Genomic DNA, 21,490 nt, shown 5'->3' on the forward strand with positions numbered 1-21,490 from the left:
AGAAATTGCTGCTAAAGTTCTAAGCCTTATAACGTCCTAGAAAAATAAAAGAATGTTTAAAAAACGATGCCAATCTAAGGGCACCGCCAGACGTTGCAGAGTTTTTCTGCTGCAAATGTTGGTGCAGATTTGGGGCAATTACGTAACGAATCTGCACCAACATTTGCATTTTTGACAAGTAATTCAGACGTTGCAGAAAGGACAGCGGACTTGCCACAGACTTCAGTTTTTGCATTGCAAAGGCTGAAATCTGCAGTGAAAATATGCTTCTTCTCCGCAACAGACTGTGCATGCTGCGGAGGGAAATTTCCGCACAGCAGCCTATGGTCCGCAGCAGAGTTTTCCGCCACGTCTGAACTATCTTGCCTAAAAATGTATTGAAACAACTGTAAAAAACGTCCGCTGGAGAATTCCACTGCGGACTGTCTGCAGCAGAATTCCACAGCAATTCCGCCACATCTGGCTGTGCCCTAAAGTAGACCTATGGGGATGTTAATTGCAACAATTTTGTGTGGTATAACTGCCTATCTTACTAGTAGGTACATGTAAATTTTGAAAAATGCAAATTTTTTGCTATTTTTCACAAAATTTTGGTATTTTTCACAATTAAATTCTAAATGTACCAAGAAATTTTTAACAGTAATATAAAGTCCAATGTGTCACGAGAAAACAATCTCAGAAACGCTTGGATAGGTAAAAGCATTCCGAAGTTATTACCACATAAATTGAAACGTCAGATTTGAAAAATGAGGCTCTGTCAGGAAAGTCAAAAGTGGCCAAAGCCGGAATGGGTTAAACACTCTCCTCCTTTCATCTTGTAAATGTGGATCACTGCTAGATGTTGCCTCAATCTCTCTAGTCAAGTCTCCTTATATCTCCCATTCTGTCGTAATCCAGCCTTTTAGGGAGGTAAAAGTGCACTTCATTTTTTATAGATGGGCATCACAGGACATATTTTGGGTCAAGGACCTAATTGACTACTCTGTCCGTCCGCATTTCATTACTTTCTTCAAGCACAAAAATATAGCATGAATACATTGCGCTCCATGGTGGTTGGGGACGACAATTTTAGTCATAGACTCGTTACCCTGGCGAAACCCTAGAAACATAAAACGGCTTATTACTAGATTTTTCAAAAGCAAATAAATTATGACAACTTCCCATGACCCAGAACTCACATCTGATTTAATCCTCCAGGTGCTCTCCAAGGCATTTAAATTCATTCCGGCCATCTCTTACTGAGAGATGTTCTTGAAAATAGCACACAAAGGTTATATCTCTCCCTTATGAAATTTCCACTTGGGAAACATACTAACCGCATGCTTGGCCCAGGTGTGGAACAGACGTTACCGACATGTACCTCTGTTTGTAGGCCTGCTCAGTGAATCCTTTTGCAACAGGATATTGTTGTTTACACAATATGCATACTAATCAACATATGCCTTTTACCCCTGGTTGGGCCCTTATCGGCCAACTGCCATACTCCACTTCACCCATTCCCCAAACACACCAATGGCTCTTGTATTGCATTACCACTTCTGCTCGCAAAAGCATCCTGCAAACCTAGCTGGGCCCAGATGTTCCAATTGCCTGTTCTTGGAGAAATTAGGCTTTCTATTGCGAATGGACTCGGTATATGCCTCTATCCAGAAAGAATCTAGAGTCCGAAATTTTTTGGAAACATGCCAAACTATCATCCACCACATACCTCCAAAGTCTGGTACCTTCCTATCCGCACCACTTCTGAGTGTATGTTTCTTTTTTTTGTGCGCACTCGCCTTTGATTTTGCTACCTTAGGTCCTTTGGGTGACCATAGTCTGTATGTCTTCATCGATTTCCCCCTTCTGTAGGTTTCTGCCTTTCTTCCACTTATATTCACCAGCTGAACCATCATTGCATGGCTACATTTCTACTAAACTGCAACCATGGACTCTATTTAAAGAGAACCTTTCACCTGCCCATACATGTGCAACTGAGTGCAGCATGTAATAGGCAGATCTTCACAAACACTGTCTCACTTTACATTTTTTTCCTATCTTCCTCCGTCATTTACACATCGGTGCCGTTATATTTGGCACCCAATATGTTAATAAGCCCCTGAACTGTCAATGGGGCGTATCTATCTAACTAAATGGCAAGTGGGCGTGATCTCATCTCTCTGACACTGTCCAATCAGCTGCGGACAGTGTCAGGGCGGCTTGTGCTGTGTTCCCTCCCACGAGAACATACACAGACTGGTGGTTCTGCAGAAAGCGCTCTCTCAGTCTGTGTGTGTTCTCGCGGGAGGGAACACAGCATGAGCCGCCCTGATACTGTCTGTAGCTGATTGCACAGTGTCAGAGCGAAGGCATCACGCCCCCTTGCCATTTAGTGAGATATAAACGCCCCATTGACAGTTCAGATGCTTATTTACATATCAGGCTCCAAATATAACGGCACCGATATGTAAATTAGGGAGGAAGATAGGAAAAAAGTGTAAAGTGAGACAGTTTTTGTGCAGCCCTGCCTATAACATGCTGCACTCAGCTGCACATGTATAGGCAAGTGAAAGGTTCTCTTTAAGAATAGACCGTCCCCTTATAAGTATCTACTCCAAGATGGAATTCCGGAACAGTAAAACGTAGTCATCCCTACTTTGGACAGTCCACATTAATAGCTTGCTTTGTTACGCCCTCTGCTGTTTTATCCCTGGAGACTCTGTACTGGTGGGCTGCACAGTTTTCTTCATTGCAGCTATTGTGACAATGGAATACCATCTCTAGACACTTCGTCCTCTCCCCCCCCCCCCCAACACTCCTGTTTTGTCATAGATCTCCAAAACCTGTTAAAAATAAAAATATTTGCAGTAAACACATGTTGGTAAAAAAAAAAAAAAAAAGAAGAAGAAAAATAAGATTTGTGTTTCGCAATGGCCAAGTCAGAGTCCTGACGTTAATGCTATCTTGATGCTGTGGCATTACCTGAAGAAGGCTGTGTATGTAAGGCATCCCAGAAATATTGATGAACTTAAATACATTTGAAGGAAGAAATGCTCCAAAATTCCTGCTCAATGTTATGTAAATCTCATTTGCAGTTACAATAAAAGTTTGGTGGAAATGATTGCTGCTAACGGGGGTTCTCAAGGTTATTACATTTAAGGGTTCACTTTTTTCTCCCTGCACTGTGGATGCTTACTCGATGGGTGACTTATTAAGACTTGCATTTCATATGCATCTCTTAATAAATGAGTCGTTGGAGTAAGAAGCAACATATTTTTTCAGAGGTGAATTTATATCTCTTAATAAAATGTTTATATAACATAACTCACTGATAAATAATGTTATAAAGCCAGTATTTCCTTGTCTTCTTTTTTCACTTACCCTGAAATCAGATGGATGCCAGAATCGCCAGCGTCTGGGGAATTAGCAATTTTAAACAAGTAGTCAAAGGTTTCCTTGAACCAGGCTTTCTGTTGATGAAGCGGCGTGTCTTAAAAAAACAGAGTGGCAAATCATAAAATGAAATTTAAATGTGTTATTAACATGGGCTTCAATTTGCAAATTTAATGTACACAGTTCTTGAAGACTAAAGCTTTCTTTACACAAATTTCTTTTAGCATGTTAAAATGCATTAAAAATACAAAGCATAAATGTGACTGTTTTTTTTAAATGTAACAGCGTTTTTTATGCCATTTTTTTATGCAGTTTTTAGTGGTGTTTTTAATTTAGAGGCATTTTATACATGGTACCTATAAAAACTCGTCTCGCAAAAAACAAGCCCTCATACAGCTCCATCGACGAAAAAGTTAAGAAGTTATGGCTCTTACAACTTGGCGACAGAAAAAATATACAAAAGTAATTTTATTGTGCAAAACGTTGTAAAACATAAAAAAAAGTGCTAGAAATCTGGTATCGCCGGAATGGTACTGACCCGTAGAATAAAGGTAACATGTAATTTATAACGCATGATGAACGCTGTATAAAAAAAACTAGAAAAACTATGCCAATATTGCATTTTTTGGTTACCTGGATAAAAAGTGATCCAAAAACCGCATGTACCCCAAAATGGTACCAATAATAACTGCAGCTCGTCCCGCAAAAAAACAGCCCTCATACCACTACATCTATGAAAAAATAAAATTAGTTAAAGTTCAAATAAGTCAGGTAATAAAAAATATGCAGTTGTGCAGGTCCGAGGGGAACATTTCTTCTGTTTCAAGAGGCGATTTATCAAGGCCCTAAAATTAGGGAACCAGGAAGGGGAGGGCCCATACATATCTGCTGCAAGCAAGGGTTCCGGTATTATACCAGGACAACACTTCCCAGCAAAATTCCCCAAACTGCAAAGGTGCGGAGTGTGGACCAAAAGGGGGATAAGAAAGGACACCATTTATCAGTGAGACACCGGCCTGTGCAGAAAGGATTGCTTCACAGCGTAACACACATCTATGGATTATTTTATTGTTTTTTTACCTCATTATTATACCACCTGGCTATGCCCCTAATATACTCTGCCCAGTTTACATATGCCACCACATTATAAACGGAAACACCAGCAACACTCAAACATAACAACTACCAAGCAAAATTCGACCCTCTAAAAGCCAAATGGCGCTCCCTCTCCTCTAAACCCTACAGCGTGCCCAAACAGCAGTTTACTTCCACATATTTGGCATCGCTATACCCGGGAGAACCCTTTTAACAATTTTTGGCATATTTGTCTCCAGTGGCACAAGCTGGGCACGACATATTTGCCACTGAAATGGCAAATATATGGAAAAATATAAATTTTTAATTTGCACCATCCGCAACGCAATAATTTATAGAAAAGATATGTGGTGTGAAAATGCTCACTACACCTAATAATAAATGCCTTGAGGGGTGTAGTTTCCAAAATGGGGTCACTTTCTTTTTATTATTTCACATCTGAGCCCTGCAATTGAGAACCAATACTTTGTAAATCGCCAAATTAGGCCTCAATTTTACATGGTACTCTTTCACTCCTGAGCCCTGTGAAATGTCCAGGCAAAAGATTATGGTCACATGTAGGGTGTTTCTAAAACCAGGAAACACAGTATAATAATTAGAGAGCTGTCTTGTTATGGTGGCACAAGCTGGGCACCACATATTGACATATCTATGGAAAAAAATCCAATTTTCACTCTGCAACATCGAGTGCACACTAATTTCTAGAAAACACCTGCGGGGTTAACATGCTCACTACACCTCTAGGTGAATGCATTGAGGGGTGTAGTTATGGCCGGCCTTAGGTACGTGTGACCAGTGTGGTCGTACAGGGCGCCGCCCGCCGCACCGTAAGGGGGGCGCCACCGGGAGTACATATCCAGCGCCATGGCCACTACTCGGGACGGCAGCGGGTCAGGTGCCACTCACTTACTGCACCGACCTATATACTGGCTGCCCCACGCCCCAGCTACCGCTTGTCCGCTCACCCTGTCCTGCGTCCTGAATGACAAGACAGGCGTGATGACATCATTCAGGACGCAAGACAGGGAGGAGACACCGCGCTTCCAGGGCTGGTGGAGACACCGAGGGAACGTTTTCTCCAGGGTGGCTCCAGCAGGAAGCGTTTGCCGGAAGCCCAGCTGGTAAGTCACTGACTGGACTTTGTTTGAATGTGGGAACTGATGAGGTTCTAAAAAGGGCAATAATGGCAAATGGACAGAGAATTTAGTGCCACCTTGGTGCCCATTTGCCACTTATTGCCCCTTTAGTGTCCTTCTATTCAGTGCCCCCTTGATGCCCATTTGTCATTTTGTTGCCCCGTTATTGTTCTTCTGTGACAAAAGATGCTAAAGGCTACAGGGGCAGTAAATGGACATCAAGGGGCCACCAAACAGAAGGATGCTAAAGGGGCAATAGGTGGCAAATGGGCACTATGGTGGCACTGAAAGGCACTAAAGTGTTAATAAATGTCAAATGGGCACAGAATTCAGTGCCTTCATAGTACACATTTACCATTTGTTGCCCTTTTAAACCCTGTTCAGATTACGTGAAAAGCTATGTACACCTTTGAATTATTTTTTTTTTTTATATAGGTTTCCGTTTGCATCACCATTGATTTCATTGGTGACGGATCTGGTGCAAATGGTTTTCGTTTGTCTCCGTTGTGCAAGGTTTCCGCCGTTTTGACGGAATCAAAAGCACAGTCGACTACAGTATTGATTCAGTCAGGGTTCCGTTCTGATGGAAAGCTCAGATGGAACGCTTGAACGAAACCCTGACGCACATGTAAACGGAGCCTTATTAAACTAGTTTTACGTTTTGAGATACAGCTGTTTTGTATTCTGTATACAGAGCAGCCATGTCTAGCGCTGAGACCTGAGTCCGTCAGGTCAGTGGGACTGACGGGTTCAGTGTCAGCGGGTCCTGCATGTCGACGATTCATAACTTAGATGTGATCGATAACAAGTGGATCCTGCGTGTCAGAGACACAGGACCTGCTGACTCTGAACCCGTCAGTCCCACTGGCCTGACGGATTCAGGTCTCAGCTCTAGATACGGATGCTCTGTATACAGAATACAAAGCAGCTGTATCTCAATAAGTAAAAATATTTTTTAATATAAAGTATTTATTTAGAAAGTTGCACAAAACACACTGATTATTTAAAAAAACAAAACGATTTCAAAGGTGTGCATAGCCTTTAAAGTTGTTGTTCAGAATACAAATTAAACATTTTGTTGAAGCAGCAGGAGGAGTTAAAATAAAAAAAATAACTTATACTTACCTCTCTCCTCCCAGACGTTCCTGCGCTGGGGGCTCCCGTCAGATCTGTTCTCTGTTTGTATATAGCGGTGACATCATGTTGACCGTACACCATTGCTGCAGCCTATTAATAGCCTCAGCGGTGTTCAGCTGAGACCAGTAATTAGCTGCGGTGGTGATGTACTGTCGACGTGATGTCATCGCTGCAGTCACTCTGTGTACACACAGAACAGAGATGACAGAAGCCCCCATCGCAGGAACATCTGGGAGGAGAGCGGTAAGTATCAGGGCCAGCTCCATGTTTATGTGGGCCCTTGGGCAACACAAGACTTAGTAGGCCCCTTTGTGGGGGAACTCACGGCGGCAGTAAAATGACAGAAAATTTCACTTTGTGCCCCCATATAGACGTTAGGCCCTGTTTATGCCCCCATATAGAAGTTAGGTCCCCAGTTTGTACCCCCACAAGTTTAGCACCCTCCGTAGATAGTGCCACACAGCCCCATCCCAGGTAGTGCCACACAGCCACCTCCCAGGTAGTGCCACACAGCCCCCTCTCCCAGGTAGTGCCACACAGCCCCCTCTCCCTGGTAGTGCCACACAGCCCCCTCTCCCTGGTAGTGCCACACAGCGCACCCCTCCAAGGTAGTGCCACACAGCCCCCACCTCCCAGGTAGTGCCACACAGCCCCCACCTCCACGGTAGTGCCACACAGCCCCCTCCTTTCTGGTAGTGGGGGCAGCAATAGAGAGTCCCACACAAGGCGCCATCCAACCTAAGGCCGGCCCTGGGTGTAGTTTCCAAAATGTGGTCACTTCTGGGGGGTTTCCACTGTTTTGGTCCCACAGGCGCCCAGAAACCAATCCAGCAAAAGCTGCACTCCAAAAGCCAAATGCCGCTCCTTCCCTTCTGAGCACTGCCGTGTGCCCAAACAACAGTTTATGTCTACATATGGGGATTGCCGTACTCTGGAGCAATTGCTTTCAAATGTTTGTTTTTTTTCCCTTTATTTGTTAAGAAAATGAAAAATTGAGCTAAAGCTACATCTTATTGAAGAAAAAGGATTGTTTTTATTTTCACTGCCCAATTCTAATGAATTATATGAAACATCTGTGGGGTCAAAATGCTCACTACACCCCTAGATGAAATCCTCAAGGGGTGTAGTTTCCTAAATAGTCACTTTTTGGGCGTTTTCATTGTTTTGTCCCCTCAGGTGATTTGCAAATGTGACATGGCCTCCGCAAACCATTCCTGCTAAATGTGATTTCCAAAAGCCAAATAGCAGTCTTTCCCTTCTAAGCCCTGCCGTGTGTCCAAACAGCCGTTTATGACCACATGTGGGGTACTGTATTACTCAGGAGAAATTGCTGTAAAAAAAATTCTGGTGCTTTTTCTCCTTCAGTCCTTGTGGAAATGAGAAAAATTTAGCTAAACCTACATTTTCTTTGAAAAAAATCAGATTTTCATTTTCACGGCCTAATTCCAATAATTTCTGCAAAAAACTTGTGGGGTCAAAATGCTCACTATACCCCTACATAATTTCCTCAATGGGTGTAGTTTCCAAAATGGGGTCACTTGTGGAGGGTTTCCACTGTTTTGTCCCCTCAGGGGCTTTGCAAATGTGACATTGCCTCCGCAAACCATTCCTGCTAAATTTGAGCTCCAAAAGCCAAATGGCGCTCTTTCCCTTCTAAGCCCTGCCGTGTGTCTAAACAGCTGTTTATGACCACACGTGGAGTATTGTTTTACTCGGGAGAAATTGCTGTACAAATTTTGTGGTCCTTTTTCTCCTTTAGTCTTTGTGGAAATGAGAAAAAATTAACTAAACCTACATTTTCTTTGAAAAAAGTAGATTTTCATTTTCACGGACTAATTCCAATAATTTCTGCAAAAAACCTGTGGGGTCAAAATGCTCACTATACCCCTAGATAGTTTCCTCAATGGGTGTAGTTTCCAAAATGGTGTCATCTGTGGGGGGTTTCCACTGTTTTGTCCCCTCAGGGGCTTTACAAATGTGACATCGCCTCTGCAAACCACTCCTGCTAAATTTGAGCTCCAAAAGCCAAATGGCACGCTTTCCCTTCTAAGCCCTGCCGCGTGTCCAAACAGCCGTTTATGACCACATGTTGGGTATTGTTTTACTCGGGAGAAATTGCTTTACAAATTTTGCAGTGCTTTTTCTTCTTTAGTCCTTGTGGAAATGAGAAAAAAAAATCGCTAAACCTACATTTTCTTTGAAAATATGTTGATTTTAATTTTAGCCGCCTACTTCCAATAATTTCTGTAAAAAAACAGTGCGGTCAAAATGCTCACTATTCCCCTAGATAATTTCCTTGAGGTGTGTAGTTTCCAAAATGGGGTTACGTTTGTGGGATTTCCACTGTTTTGGCACCGCAAGAGCCCTTCAAACCTGACATGGTGCCTAAAATATATTTTAATAAAAAAGAGGCCCCAAAATCCACTTGGTGCACCTTTGCTTCTGAGGCCGGTGTTTCAGTCCATTAGAATACTAGGGCCACATGTGGGATATTTCCTAAAACTGCAGAACCTGGGCAATAAATATTGAGTTGCATTTCTCTGGTAAAACTTTCTGTGTTCCAAAAAAAATGCATTCAAAATTCATTTCTGCAAAAACATATGAAATTTGTACATTTCACCGCTACTTTGCTTTAATTCCTGTGAAACGTCTAGAGGGTTAAGAAACTTTCTAAATGCTGTTTTGGATACATTGAGGGATGAAGTTTTTAAAATGTGGTGACTTATTGGGGGTTTCTAATATTTAAGGCCCTAAAAGCCACTTCACAACTGAACAGGTCCCTGAAAAAATAGCCTTTTGACATTTTCTTGAAAATGTGAGAAATTGCTGCTAAAGTTCAAAGCCTTGCAACGTCCTAGAAAAATAAAAGGATGTTAAAACACGATGCCAATCTAAAGTAGACATATGGGGGATGCTAATTAGCAACAATTTTGTGTGGTATAACTGACTGTCTTACAAGCAGATACATTTGAATTGAGAAAAATGCAAGTTTTTGACATTTTTCGCAAAATGTTGGTGTTTTTCACAATTAAATACTGAGCGTATCGAGCAAATTTTGACAGTAACATAAAGTCCAATGTGTCACGAGAAAACAAACTCAGAATCGCTTGGATAGGTAAAAGCATTCCAAAGTTATTACCACATACAGGGAAACATGCCAGATTTGAAAAATGAGTCTCTGTCAAAAGTGACCAAAGCGGGAAGGGGTTAAATAGATTTCCAATAAACTGTGGATTTTTATTATTGCGGACTGCCGGATGCCATTTATCTTTTTATACGTTTAGATACAGATCCAGGGACTTCCGTAAGGTTTCCGTTTTTTTGGACGGAATCAATAGCGCAGTTGACTCTGCTATTGTTTCCGCAATAAAAACAGAAACCTTCCGAAACGGAGACGAACGGAAACCATTTGCAATGGAAACATTACCATTGAAATCAATGATAATGCAAGCGGAAGCTATGGTTACCGTTTGGTTTGCGTTTATGTGTTCCCCTGACGTAAAAGTCTGACAGAAGCCATCAATGGAACACCGACGCAGATGTGAACAGGCCCTAATTCAACATTTGACGTCCCCCTTTTATTTAACCTTGCCCAGGGCCACACTTTGTCTAAAACCTGCCCTGATCAAGGATACAAGTAGGGAGCTCATTAGTCTACCACTACGACAAACGCAAAGGTGGCAGTAGTGTGATAAGTTTGGATAATTTAATTCACCCCTTTGGGGTAATTCTTATTTTGACGTATTACCATGTCGGGAATAGGTATAAGCTATAGGTAGTTTTCATTAGATGACATTTATTAATTTCCCAAGATGACATACGAGATGAATTTGAAGGGTGGCATACGGAGTCTAATATTGTATTTAATTATTTATACCTCATAGAGTGACTTTATATTCAAAGTGGTTTAAAGAGGACCCGTCACTAGGTCATAGAAATTAAACCAGCAGTCTCATCTTACTACTGCTGTCTTCTGTACTCCAGCAGTGCCTTCATTTTATTTCTACGGCTTCCTGTTCCCGTGATATGACCCCCCCCCCCCCCCGGTAACACCAGCGATACCCCGGTTTTGTAACAGCTAGTACTGCGATCCTGATAGCATATGAAAAATAAGAATCCCTCCAGCCTGAGTCTCTCACACTGTGTGAAGCAGCTTCATGCCGATAGGGCAGCTGAAGGCTGTGAGGTAGCTCTACCTCAGGATAATCGATGGTGTTGATGCTCTCCTGGCTAGTAAGCTAAAAAAACATGGACCGTAGAATAAAAAATTAAAGCACCGCTGGAGTCAAACAGGTAGCGGTAGTAAGGTGAGACTGCTGTTAACTTTCTATTACCTAGTGACAGGTCCTCTTTAAAAACTTGCATACTGTATGTAATATACTTTACAACAAATAGTATGCTCAAAGTTAATACTTTCTCATACCGTTAAACTTTGAAGTAAAATAAAGAGGGACAACTCCCCCATTAAGCGACGTCTCTAACCCCACCTATACACACCCAGTTCAACCCACACAGTATAATGCCCCCATAGAGCCCCCCACACAGTATAACACTCCCATTACAATGCTCATATAACTGCCCTTCACACAGTATAAAGCCCCTATAGCTGCCCATAACAATATAATGCCCCCATGGCTGCCCCCAAATAGAAAATGCCCAATGGTGCCTCCATAGAGTAGAACGCCCCCATAGGACCCATCACACAGTATAATGCCCCAAATAGTGCCCATCATACAATATAATGGTGCCATAGTGCCCATCACACAGTTTAATGCACCCATAGCGGTCATCACACAGTTTAAGGACCCTATGGTGCTTCCCACACATAGTATAATGCAAACATAGTGGCCTCCACACAGTATAATTCACCTATAGCTGCCCTCCACACAGTTTAATGCTCCCCACAGCTGCCCCCCATATCAAGAATAATGCCCCTATAGTGCCTAATAAAAACAATAAAAGAAATTCTCACCTAATCCCATTCCCAAGACGAATGGAAGAGATCCCTCTTCTCCTGCTGTCTGTGCTCTGTGTGTTTCGGCATAGAGAGGCGTGATGACGCCACTGAATTGCGCCTGTCTTTGCTGAACCGCTCACAGCCAGCGTTACATAGTGAACGGTGGAGCAGGGAGCTGACTGCTCCCTGTTCATCTGTTGGATTCAACTGTATCTGCGTCCTGAGGAAGCAGATACAGTTTAAACCGGGACATGCCACTGGCTGGCTGGGACAGTGAGACACCACCCGGAATCCGCAATTGTCCCACTGGATACAGGACGGTTGGGAGGTATACTCTTTTGTTTATAAAAAGCACCCATAAATTAGGCACTCATAAAGGGGAATTTTCGTATTTTGCGCAGAAAAATATTTTTGTGTACAAAACTTTCGCTACTCTTTTTTTTTTTTGCCACCTTGACATTTAAAAAAAAAAAGTGGGCAGGTCTTGGAAGTGGAGTGTCCATACGTTGCCTGTCACATTACTATAATTTACACTAGAAACTGGTGTCGATTTCCTTTTCTGCCGCACAGACGGCCAGAGATATGCCTTATTTATTTAGATGCCTGCGCCTCTTAATAAATTAGGCGCATCTTACTCCAGCAGCATTCGTACTTAGACTGGAGTTTGAAATGCCAATCTAAGTATATCCCCCCATTCAGTTCATAGGGTGCTGTTGTCTTCAATTTAAAGATCCTATTTAGATTATTTTTGAAGGATCCTCCTGTCTCATGCCTCCCTCTAAATATTAAGTCTGATGTGCTCAATGTCCATGAATTTCAATTTGGTTACTGTCACGGCGCGGGATGTGGACCCACTGGGCCGTACCGCGTAGTGGGATAGCAGCTGGCCAAACCGGTACAATGCAATGTCTATAGTCCAGAAAGGGTACCTGAGGCAATGTAGACAGTAGCGGTAGATTCAGGCTAAGATGAGGCTCCGACAGCAGACACCCGGCAGGGTGCGACACAATGGATGCAGCTGAGGGCACAACACGACTCCAACTCTTGACGGCACAGAGGCACGGTAGCACGGAACTGGAAAACACTAGGAGACCATTTGCAATGACAAACTTTAGGTAACACAACAACGCTCAGGCAAGGATCGAGAGGGAGAGCCCCTTTTATAGTTCAAAAGCATTCTGGGCTGAATGCAGTATTCTGCAACTGTGCGCGTACCGTCCCAATAAGGATGTGCAAACGTGGGCGCGCGCGCCCTGCGGGAGACAGTGTTCGGACCAGGAAGTGAGTGCTGGCGTCTCTCAGGAGGGAGATGCCGCCGGGAACTCACTCGTCCAAAGTCGCGGCTGCCAGAGGGTAAGTCAGGGCGACGGTCCGCGGCCATAGACGTTACAGTATCTCCCCTCTTCCGCCCCCTCTTCTTGGAGCCAGAGCGAGAGTGAAACCTCTTCACGAGGGCAGGAGCATCAATGTTCTCCTCTTGCTCCCAAGACCTCTCCTCTGAACCAAATCCCCTCCAATCCACCAAATAAAACGTCCTTTCCCCCACTTTCTTGGTGGCCAGGATCTCCCTCACCTCGAAAGTCCCTGATGAGCCGCTAGGAGCCACTGCGGAACTAGGAGTCCTGGAGTAGTGGTTTAGGACCATGGGGCTTCAGCAGCTAGACATGGAAGCAGTTTGGGATCTTGAGGGTAGGAGGCAGCTGAAGCTTGTAAGAGATAGCATTAATTTGCAGCAGAATCACGAAGGGTCCGAGGAACCTGGGGGAAAAGATGCAAGATGGCACCCTCAGCCGGATATTCTTGGAAGACAGCCAGACCTTAGTACCTGTAAGAAACTGGGGAGGTTCTCGTCTTCTAGCGTCTGCCTTTTTCTTCATGCGGTAGACCGCCATCAGAATAGAAGATCGGATCTGCTGCCATATCTGCAGAAAGACCCTGAAAGTAGAGTCAGCTGCAGGCACCTGGGACATAGTGGAAACAGGAAGAGGTATTCGTGGATGTTGGCCGTAGACAATGAAGAATGGATTGGAGGTGGTGGACTCACTAGTATGGTTGTTATAAAAGAACTCAGCCCAAGGAAGCAGCTGCACCCAGTCATCAATGTGCCTGGAGATGAAGTGCCGCAGATAGTTCTCCATAATCTGATTAACCCTCTCGACTTGACCATTGGACTGGGGATGGTAGGCCGAGGAGAAGTACAACTTTACACCGAGGAGACCGCAGAATGCTCTCCAGAGCTTTGAGATGAACTGGACCCCTCGATCCGAGACAATATGCAGAGGCAAGCCGTGCAGACGGAATATGTGTTGGACGAAGAGGTCGGCCAGTCAGGAAGCAGAAGGCAGACCAGTCAGTGGGACAAAATGAGCCAACTTGGAAAATCGATCCACCACCACCCAGACAATGATATTCTGTAAGGACTCCACAGTGTCCTCTGTCTCAAATGACCTAGACGAGGCATCGGCCCTCACATTCTTGTCGGCAGGTCGGTAGTGGAGCTCAAAGTGGAACCGAGCGAAGAACAGCGACCACCTGGCTTGACTAGGATTCAGCCGTTGAGACGTCTGAAGATAGGTGAGGTTCTTGTGATCCGTGAAGACCAGGATTGGATGAGCTGCGCCTTCAAGTAGGTGTCCTGCAGGGCCAGCTTGGTGGGCCAGTAACTCCCGATCACCAATTGAGTAGTTGCGCTCTGTGGGAGAAAAAAGCTTAGAGTTGTAGCCACATACCACAGTCTTGCCCTTGGAACCTCTCTGGAACAGAAGTGTGCCAGGACCAACAGAGGAGGTGTCCACCTCCAATGAAAACTGTAGCGACACATCAGGATGATTGTCACGTTGGGTTTGTGGACCCACTGGGCCGTACTGCCTTGACGGAATGGCAGCTGGCCAACAGGGCGCAGGTCAAAGTCTATAATTCGTATAGGGTAACTGTGGCAGCTTGGACAGTAGCAAGACAGGCTTGGCTGGGACTAGGCAAGCAGGTAGACATCAGGTGTGGAGTAGCAGGACAGGCGTAGAATACCGCACAGCACGACTACAACACAGCACGCCACTTGACCAGGATAGCACGGGATACAGGATACAGGTACGGGGAACACTGGGAACACTGGGAACTAGAAAACACTAGGAGACCATTTGCAAAGACAAACTAGGAAACGACAAACAATGCTCAGGCCTGGGAGGAAGGGGCTGGGTCCTTCTTATAGCCCAGGGTGCTCTGGGAGCAATCAGCTCAATCTCCCATCTGCGTGCGCTTTGGCTTCTTAAGTCTGGACTGAACTCGCGAGCGCACCCTGGTGGTCACTGTGGAACAGGACGGACGTATGTGCAGACATCTCTGGAGAGAAGGGCGTCGACTGCATGGAAGGAGTTTGTGGTCAGCGACTACGGACGTTACAATGATGAAGAATTGAGACGGACGTGAAGGCCTTCTTTAAGCTCTTGAACGCGGCCTCTGCTTCTGGAGTCCACACCATGGCATTCATGCCCTTTTTGGTCAGGGTAGGGATGGGAGCAGTCACTGAGGATAAGTTGGGAATGAACAGCCGGTAGAAGTTGGTGAATCCCAGGAAGCGTTGTATGGCCCTTAACCCTTGAGGGCGTGGCCATTCCAGGACAGCCTTTACCTTTTCAGGATCCATTTTGAGACCCTGATCATAGATGATGTAGCCCAGGAAGGGTAGAGGCACTACTCCAGCTTGGCATATAGGCGATTCTCCCTTAATCGAAGCAACACTTGGTGGACATGTCTCTGCTGAGTTACCGGATCTGGGGAAAAAATCAAAATGTCATCGAGATGCACCACAACACAGACATAGACGAGATCACGGAAAATGTCATTGACGAATTATTGAAAAACCGCAGGGGCATTACACAGGCCGAAGGGCATAACCAGGTATTCGTAGTGACCATCACGTGTATTAAATGCAGTTTTCCACTCGTCACCCTGACGAATCCGGATTAGATTGTAGGCCCCCCGCAGGTCTAGTTTTGAAAAAAAAATTGCCCCCCATATGCGATCAAACAGTTCAGAGATTAAAGGCAATAGGTATCTGTTCTTTACCGTGATCTGGTTGAGACCCCGGTAATCAATGCAGGGTCATAGGGATCCGTCCTTCTTTTTGACAAAGAAGAACCCGGCCCCGGCCGGGGATGAGGATTTGCGTATGAAGCCCATCTCTAGATTCTCCTTAATATAGGCAGACATTGACTGGGTTTCAGGTAAGGAGAGAGGGTCTACTATCGCGAGGGGGGGGGGACGAATCAGGAACCAAGTCAATAGCACAATCATATGCTCGATGTGGTGGCAACATCTCTGCGTCCTTCTTGTCGAAGACATCTGAGAACTGAGAGTAGCAAGGGGGTAACCCTGCCAATGACTGATGCAGAGGAGGCTGAAGTGGATGGATATGCCCCAGACAGCGGTTGAGGCACTTGGGACCCCACTAGAGAACCTCTCCAGAGTTCCAATCCAGGACGGGGGCGTGTAGACGGAGCCAAGGCAAACCCAGCAGCACGGGGTTGACGGCCTTGGGCAGGACAAACAGGGAGATGAGCTCAGAGTGAAGGGCTCCCACTTGAAGCCTCAGCGGCTTGGTCACAGAGAATATTGGCTCGGGCAGTGGCAGTCGATCTACTGAGAAAATGATTAACGGCTGCTCCAGAAGGGTAGTGGGCAAGTGAAGAAGATCCACAAGGTCTTTGCGTATAAAATTGGCTGCAGAGCTAGAGTCCAGATAGGCAGAGACCACATGGGGTCTCCGCCAGCGACAATGGTCACAGGGATGAACAGCTTGGAGGAGAGTTCTCTATCAAATGCTGTGTCTAACAGGGTTGTCTCTCCAACCAATCCTAGGCGTCTGAGTTTTTTGGCTTCTGGGAACACAGACGCATGACATGGCCAGCGAGGCCGCGATATAGACAGTCCAGAAGTGCGCCTGCGCTGTTTTTCCAGGAGAGATAGTTTGAGCCGATCCACTTGCATTGGAACCTCGGGTGGAGCAGCAGATGAAGACAAGAGGGGTTGCTGGAAGTTGGCAGCCAACCTAAGAAGCCTTCTCTCTTGACAAACCTCTTGGGATCTCTCTCTGAGCCTCATGTCTACCCGGGTGGCAAGTAAAATGTGGCACTATATACAGTGGGAGCTGTATAGCGCTATATACAGTGGGGGCTTTATGGCGATATCTACAGGGGGGCTGTATGGCACTATCTACAAGGGGGAGGTGGGGGCGCTATCTACAAATGGGGTGTGACACTGTCTAGGCGGGGCTATATAGCACTGTCTACAGGGGGGCTGTATGGCACATTCTATAAGGGGCACTATTTATAAGGGGGGCTGCTTGTGGCACCCAGGGGGGCCCCGGTCAAGAATTTGCTATGGGGCCCAATCTTTCCTAATTACGCCCCTGGATGCAGCGGAGGGCACAACACGACTCCAACTCTTGACGGCACAGAGGCACAGTAGCACGGGATACAGGGTACAGGCAGCAGGAACGGGTAACACTGAGAACTGGAAAACACTAGGAGACCATTTGCAATTAGTTCTAAAGCATTCTGGGCTGATTGTAGTATTCTGCAACTGTGCGCGTACCGGCCCATTAAGGATGTGCAAACGTGGGCGTGCGCGCCCTGCGGGAGACAGTGTCCGGACCAGGAAGTGAGTGCCGTTGTTTCTCAGGAGGGAGATGCCGGCGGGAACTCATTCGTCCATGGCTGCAGCCATCAGAGGGTAAGTCAGGGCGCGGTCATAGATGTTACAGTTACATCCCCATTATATGTCAACATGTGTCATACAAGGGTTGTATCTTTTCTAACCCAAGTGGCCCAGAATTCAATTTCTCAGTTCCCTTTTTGTTTTCCAATGTGTTCCTTGGGCAATCATGACTCGCCAAGTATATCACCCCTTTTGTGCAACAAAATTTATGAATTCTCTAACAGTTTTGCATTCTTCTTCAGCCTTAGCTCATGTTGGTTTGCCATGAAAGAGCTGTGGACCAAGTGATCGCAAATGTCCTGACCTTGTCAATAGGTAATCAGTGGTCTTTCAGGAGCCACCTCTTCGTTGTCCCAATAGAAGAATGTCCCAGGGGGAAGACAGTATTTCTTTCACTTCTCTGGCTCTGCAATCATAGGTGCCAATTACTCATACTGATTAGTCCGTACTTTCTCTGATTCTCGCAATTACAAGCTCACCCCTCTGCCTATCACGAGCATTCTTCCATGCCTTCATAATAATCTCTTCGGGGGTGTCCCTTCTCTTTTAAACTGTTTGCCAGCTTCTAAGCATCATGTTCAAAGTTTTGGACTGAGGAAAAGTTTTCCAATATATAAAAGAAGTTTTCTGCAGTGGAGTTGTCAAATATTGTAGTCCCAATTGCATCTGCTGTCGTTTTTCTAATTTTGAAAGTTTGGCTTATTGCCTCTCCATAGAATCTGAATTTTGTCTATGTTGTTATCTTTCACCCTAAAAGACTATCCTGTCCCTTCAGAACTTTCTTCAAAGAAGACGGCTGTATCATGCAAGCAACCCAGGAAGCGATATGCATATGTAGGGGCACAAGGGTTCCCTTAGCAGTTCCCCTGAACTGGTGTTAAAGGGAACCAGTCACCAGCATTTCACCTATCGAACTTTATTTATCCCTCACTGGCCGCTGCTATCAAAAGTTCATTGCCGTTATCCCCTCTCCTAAACTCCTCCTCCGACTGTAAATAACGGTCTGCAAACATTTCGCACCTTTTATCATAATAATCAGGTGTCCCTTTGTGCGCACACACCAGAAGAGGACATCAATGCACAAGCGCAGGATTTTGTGTGCTGGGGGAAGGCGAGGAGCTGTCAATCAAAAGTAAGGTGGCGGGTAAACTCGGAAAGACTTGAGGAATGGAGATTTGACTCTTTTCAAACGAAGATTTGACTCTTTTCAAATGAAGATCTGACTCTTTTCTGCTCATTAGCATATGGTGTGGGAACACTAAAAAACTGAATACTAAAGCTACAGAGCCAACTAAGAAGACAATTATAGGTTATATAGAAATTATTTTCACCCACTACCACCAGGTATTGCTGGTTTAATAGGTGAAATGCTGGTGACAGGTTCCCTTTAAAGTTTATTGCTAAACAAGAAGTAGTTGTGCGTGAGCATGAATATGAGTAAATTCAGGGCCAGATTGTTGTAAGAATTTCAGTGTTTGCCTCTAGTTCTTAAAAGGTTTTGCCCACAACTAAAATTCTAGTTAAATGTTTGGTTCTAACCACGAAGCACTCTACTATGGTCGCACATGTATAAATGTCGACCATAGATTATCAGTGAGAAAAAGACCAAGATTGGACCTATAACGGCGCTGCTAAGATGAAGTTTAAAACATCGAAGTATATAAATAAATAAATATGTTTTATTAATAGATAGGCTACGCGTTATGACATCGAACTGATGTCTTCATCATATTTATTTATTTACTTATTTATATATATACTTTCCATGTTTTAAACTTCATCTTAGCAGTGCCGTTATAGGTCCAATTTTGGTCTTTTTCTCACTTATTCTGGCGGTAACAATCCCTGTTCCCTGATCGGACCATGGCAGCATCTATTTCCATATTTACCCATGCACGCATCAGAGTTGTGCCTGACCAAGCACAACTCTTATAGGTGAGGTTATACCTCACCTTTTGTTGTTTTTTTCCTTTAACCCCTTCAGGACTGAGCCTGTTTTGGCCTTCAGGACGAAGCCGATTTTTCAAATCTGACATGTGTCACTTTATGTGGCAATAACTCCGGAATGCTTTTACCTATCCAAGCGATTCTGAGATTGTTTTCTCGTGACATGTTGTACTTTATGTTAGTGAAAAAATTTGGTTGATAAATTCAATATTTATTTGTAAAAAACACCAAGATTTGGAGAAAATTTGCAAAAATTAGCATTTTTCTCAATTTAAATGTATCTGCTTGTAAAACAGATAGTAATACCACACAAAATAGTTACTAGTTAACATCCCCCATATGTCTACTTTATGTTTGCATCGTTCTTTGAACATTCTTTTATTTTTCTAGGACGTTACAAGACTTAGAACTTTAGCAGCGATTTCTCATATTTTCAAGAAAATGTCAAAAGGCGATTTTTACAAGGACCAGTTCAGTTCTGAAGTGGCTTTGAGGGCCTTATATATTAGAAAGTCCCCATAAATCCCCCCATTTTGAAAACTGCACCCCTCAAAGTATTCAAAACAGCATTCAGAAAGTGTATTAACCCTTTAGGCGTTTCACAGGAATTAAAGCAAAGTAGAGGTGAAAGTTATAAATTTCATTTTTTTTTTACAAAATTCATTTGTAATACATTTTTTCCTATACCACAGGAGGTTTTACCCGAGAAATGTAACTTATTATTTATTGCCCAGATTCTGCAGTTTTTAGAAATACCCCACATGTGGCCCTAGTGCGGTCATGGACTGAAACACAGGCTTCAGAAGCTAAGGAGCACCTAGTGGATTTTGGGGCCTCCTTTTTTTTAGCATATATTTTAGGTACCATGTCAGGTTTGAAGAGGTCTTGTGGGGCCAAAACAATAAAGACCCCCAAAAGTGACCTCATTTTGGAAACTACACCCCTCACGGAATTTATCTAGGGGTATAATTAGCATTTTGAACCCACAGTTTTTTTTCTAAATTTATTTTAATTAATTTGTGAAGATGAAAATCTACTTTTTTTATGAAAAAACGTAGAAATTTTAAATTTTTTCAAGGAATAAGAGAAAAAACACCCCAACATATGTAAAGCAATTTCTCCTGATTATAGCAATACCCCATATGTGGTAATAAACTGCTGTTTGGACCCACAGCAGAACTCAGAAGGGAAGGAGCACCATTTGGATTTTGAAATTCTGATTTTGCTGGTATAGTTTTCAGTGCCATGTCGCGTTTGAATTGCACTGGAGGGAACAAAATAGTGGAAACCCCCGGAAAGTGACCCCATTTTGGAAACTACACTCATCAAGGAATTTTTCTAGGGGTAAAGTTAGCATTTTGACCCCACGGTTGTTTTGCTGAATTCATTGGAATTATTCTGTAAAGGGAAAAATCGACTTTATTTCTGAAAAAAGGTAGCCATTTTTAATTTTTACAAGGAATAAAGGAGAAAAAGCACCCCAACATTTGTAAAACAATTTCTCCCGATTACGGAAATATGCCATATGTGGTAATAAACTGCTGTTTGGACCCACAGCAAGGCTTAGAAGGGAAGGAGCGCTATTTGGCTTTTAGCTGAAATGGTTTTTGGGTGCCATGTCGCATTTGCAAAGCCCCTGAGAGGCCAAAACAGTGGAAACCCCCCAAAAGTGGAAATTACACCACTTAAAGAATCTATCTAGGGGTATAGTGAGCATTTAGACCCCACAAGTCTTTTGCAGGATTTATTAGAATTAGGCCATGAAAATGAATATCAACATTTCTTCGACTAAAATGTTGCATTTTTTTCAATTTCACAAAGGATAAAGGGGGAAAAAGCACCCCAACATTTGTAAAGCAATTTCTCCCGAGTACGGCAATACCCCACGTGTGGTCATAAATGGATTTTCATTAGAAAGTAATTAACCCTTTCTGGACTGATCCATTTTTTTTCTTTTCCTTTTTAGTTTTTTCCTCCCCGCGTTTCAAGAGCCACAACTTTTTAATTTTTCAGTCAATAGAGCGGTGTGGGGGCTTATTTATTGAGGGACGAGCGGTCGTTTTTATTGGTACCATTTTTTGGTACATACAACTTTTTGAGCACTTTTTATTACATTTTTAGGTAGAGCGAA

At 43.9% G+C, this 21,490-nt stretch overlaps 1 protein-coding gene across 3 annotated transcripts in view; it reads right to left on the reverse strand.

Annotated features, from left to right (window-relative positions):
* Positions 1–21,490, reverse strand: part of DDO (D-aspartate oxidase) — a 75,106-nt gene that overhangs the window by 6,649 nt on the left and 46,967 nt on the right. For all 3 annotated transcript variants that reach the window (XM_075864226.1, XM_075864225.1, XM_075864227.1), the window contains one exon: positions 3,361–3,469. In XM_075864226.1, coding sequence (XP_075720341.1) covers positions 3,361–3,469 — 109 coding nt within the window. The remainder of the gene's footprint in view (positions 1–3,360; positions 3,470–21,490) is intronic.

This window comes from Rhinoderma darwinii, chromosome 4 (genome assembly GCF_050947455.1).
Source record: "Rhinoderma darwinii isolate aRhiDar2 chromosome 4, aRhiDar2.hap1, whole genome shotgun sequence".
NCBI lineage: Eukaryota > Metazoa > Chordata > Amphibia > Anura > Rhinodermatidae > Rhinoderma > Rhinoderma darwinii.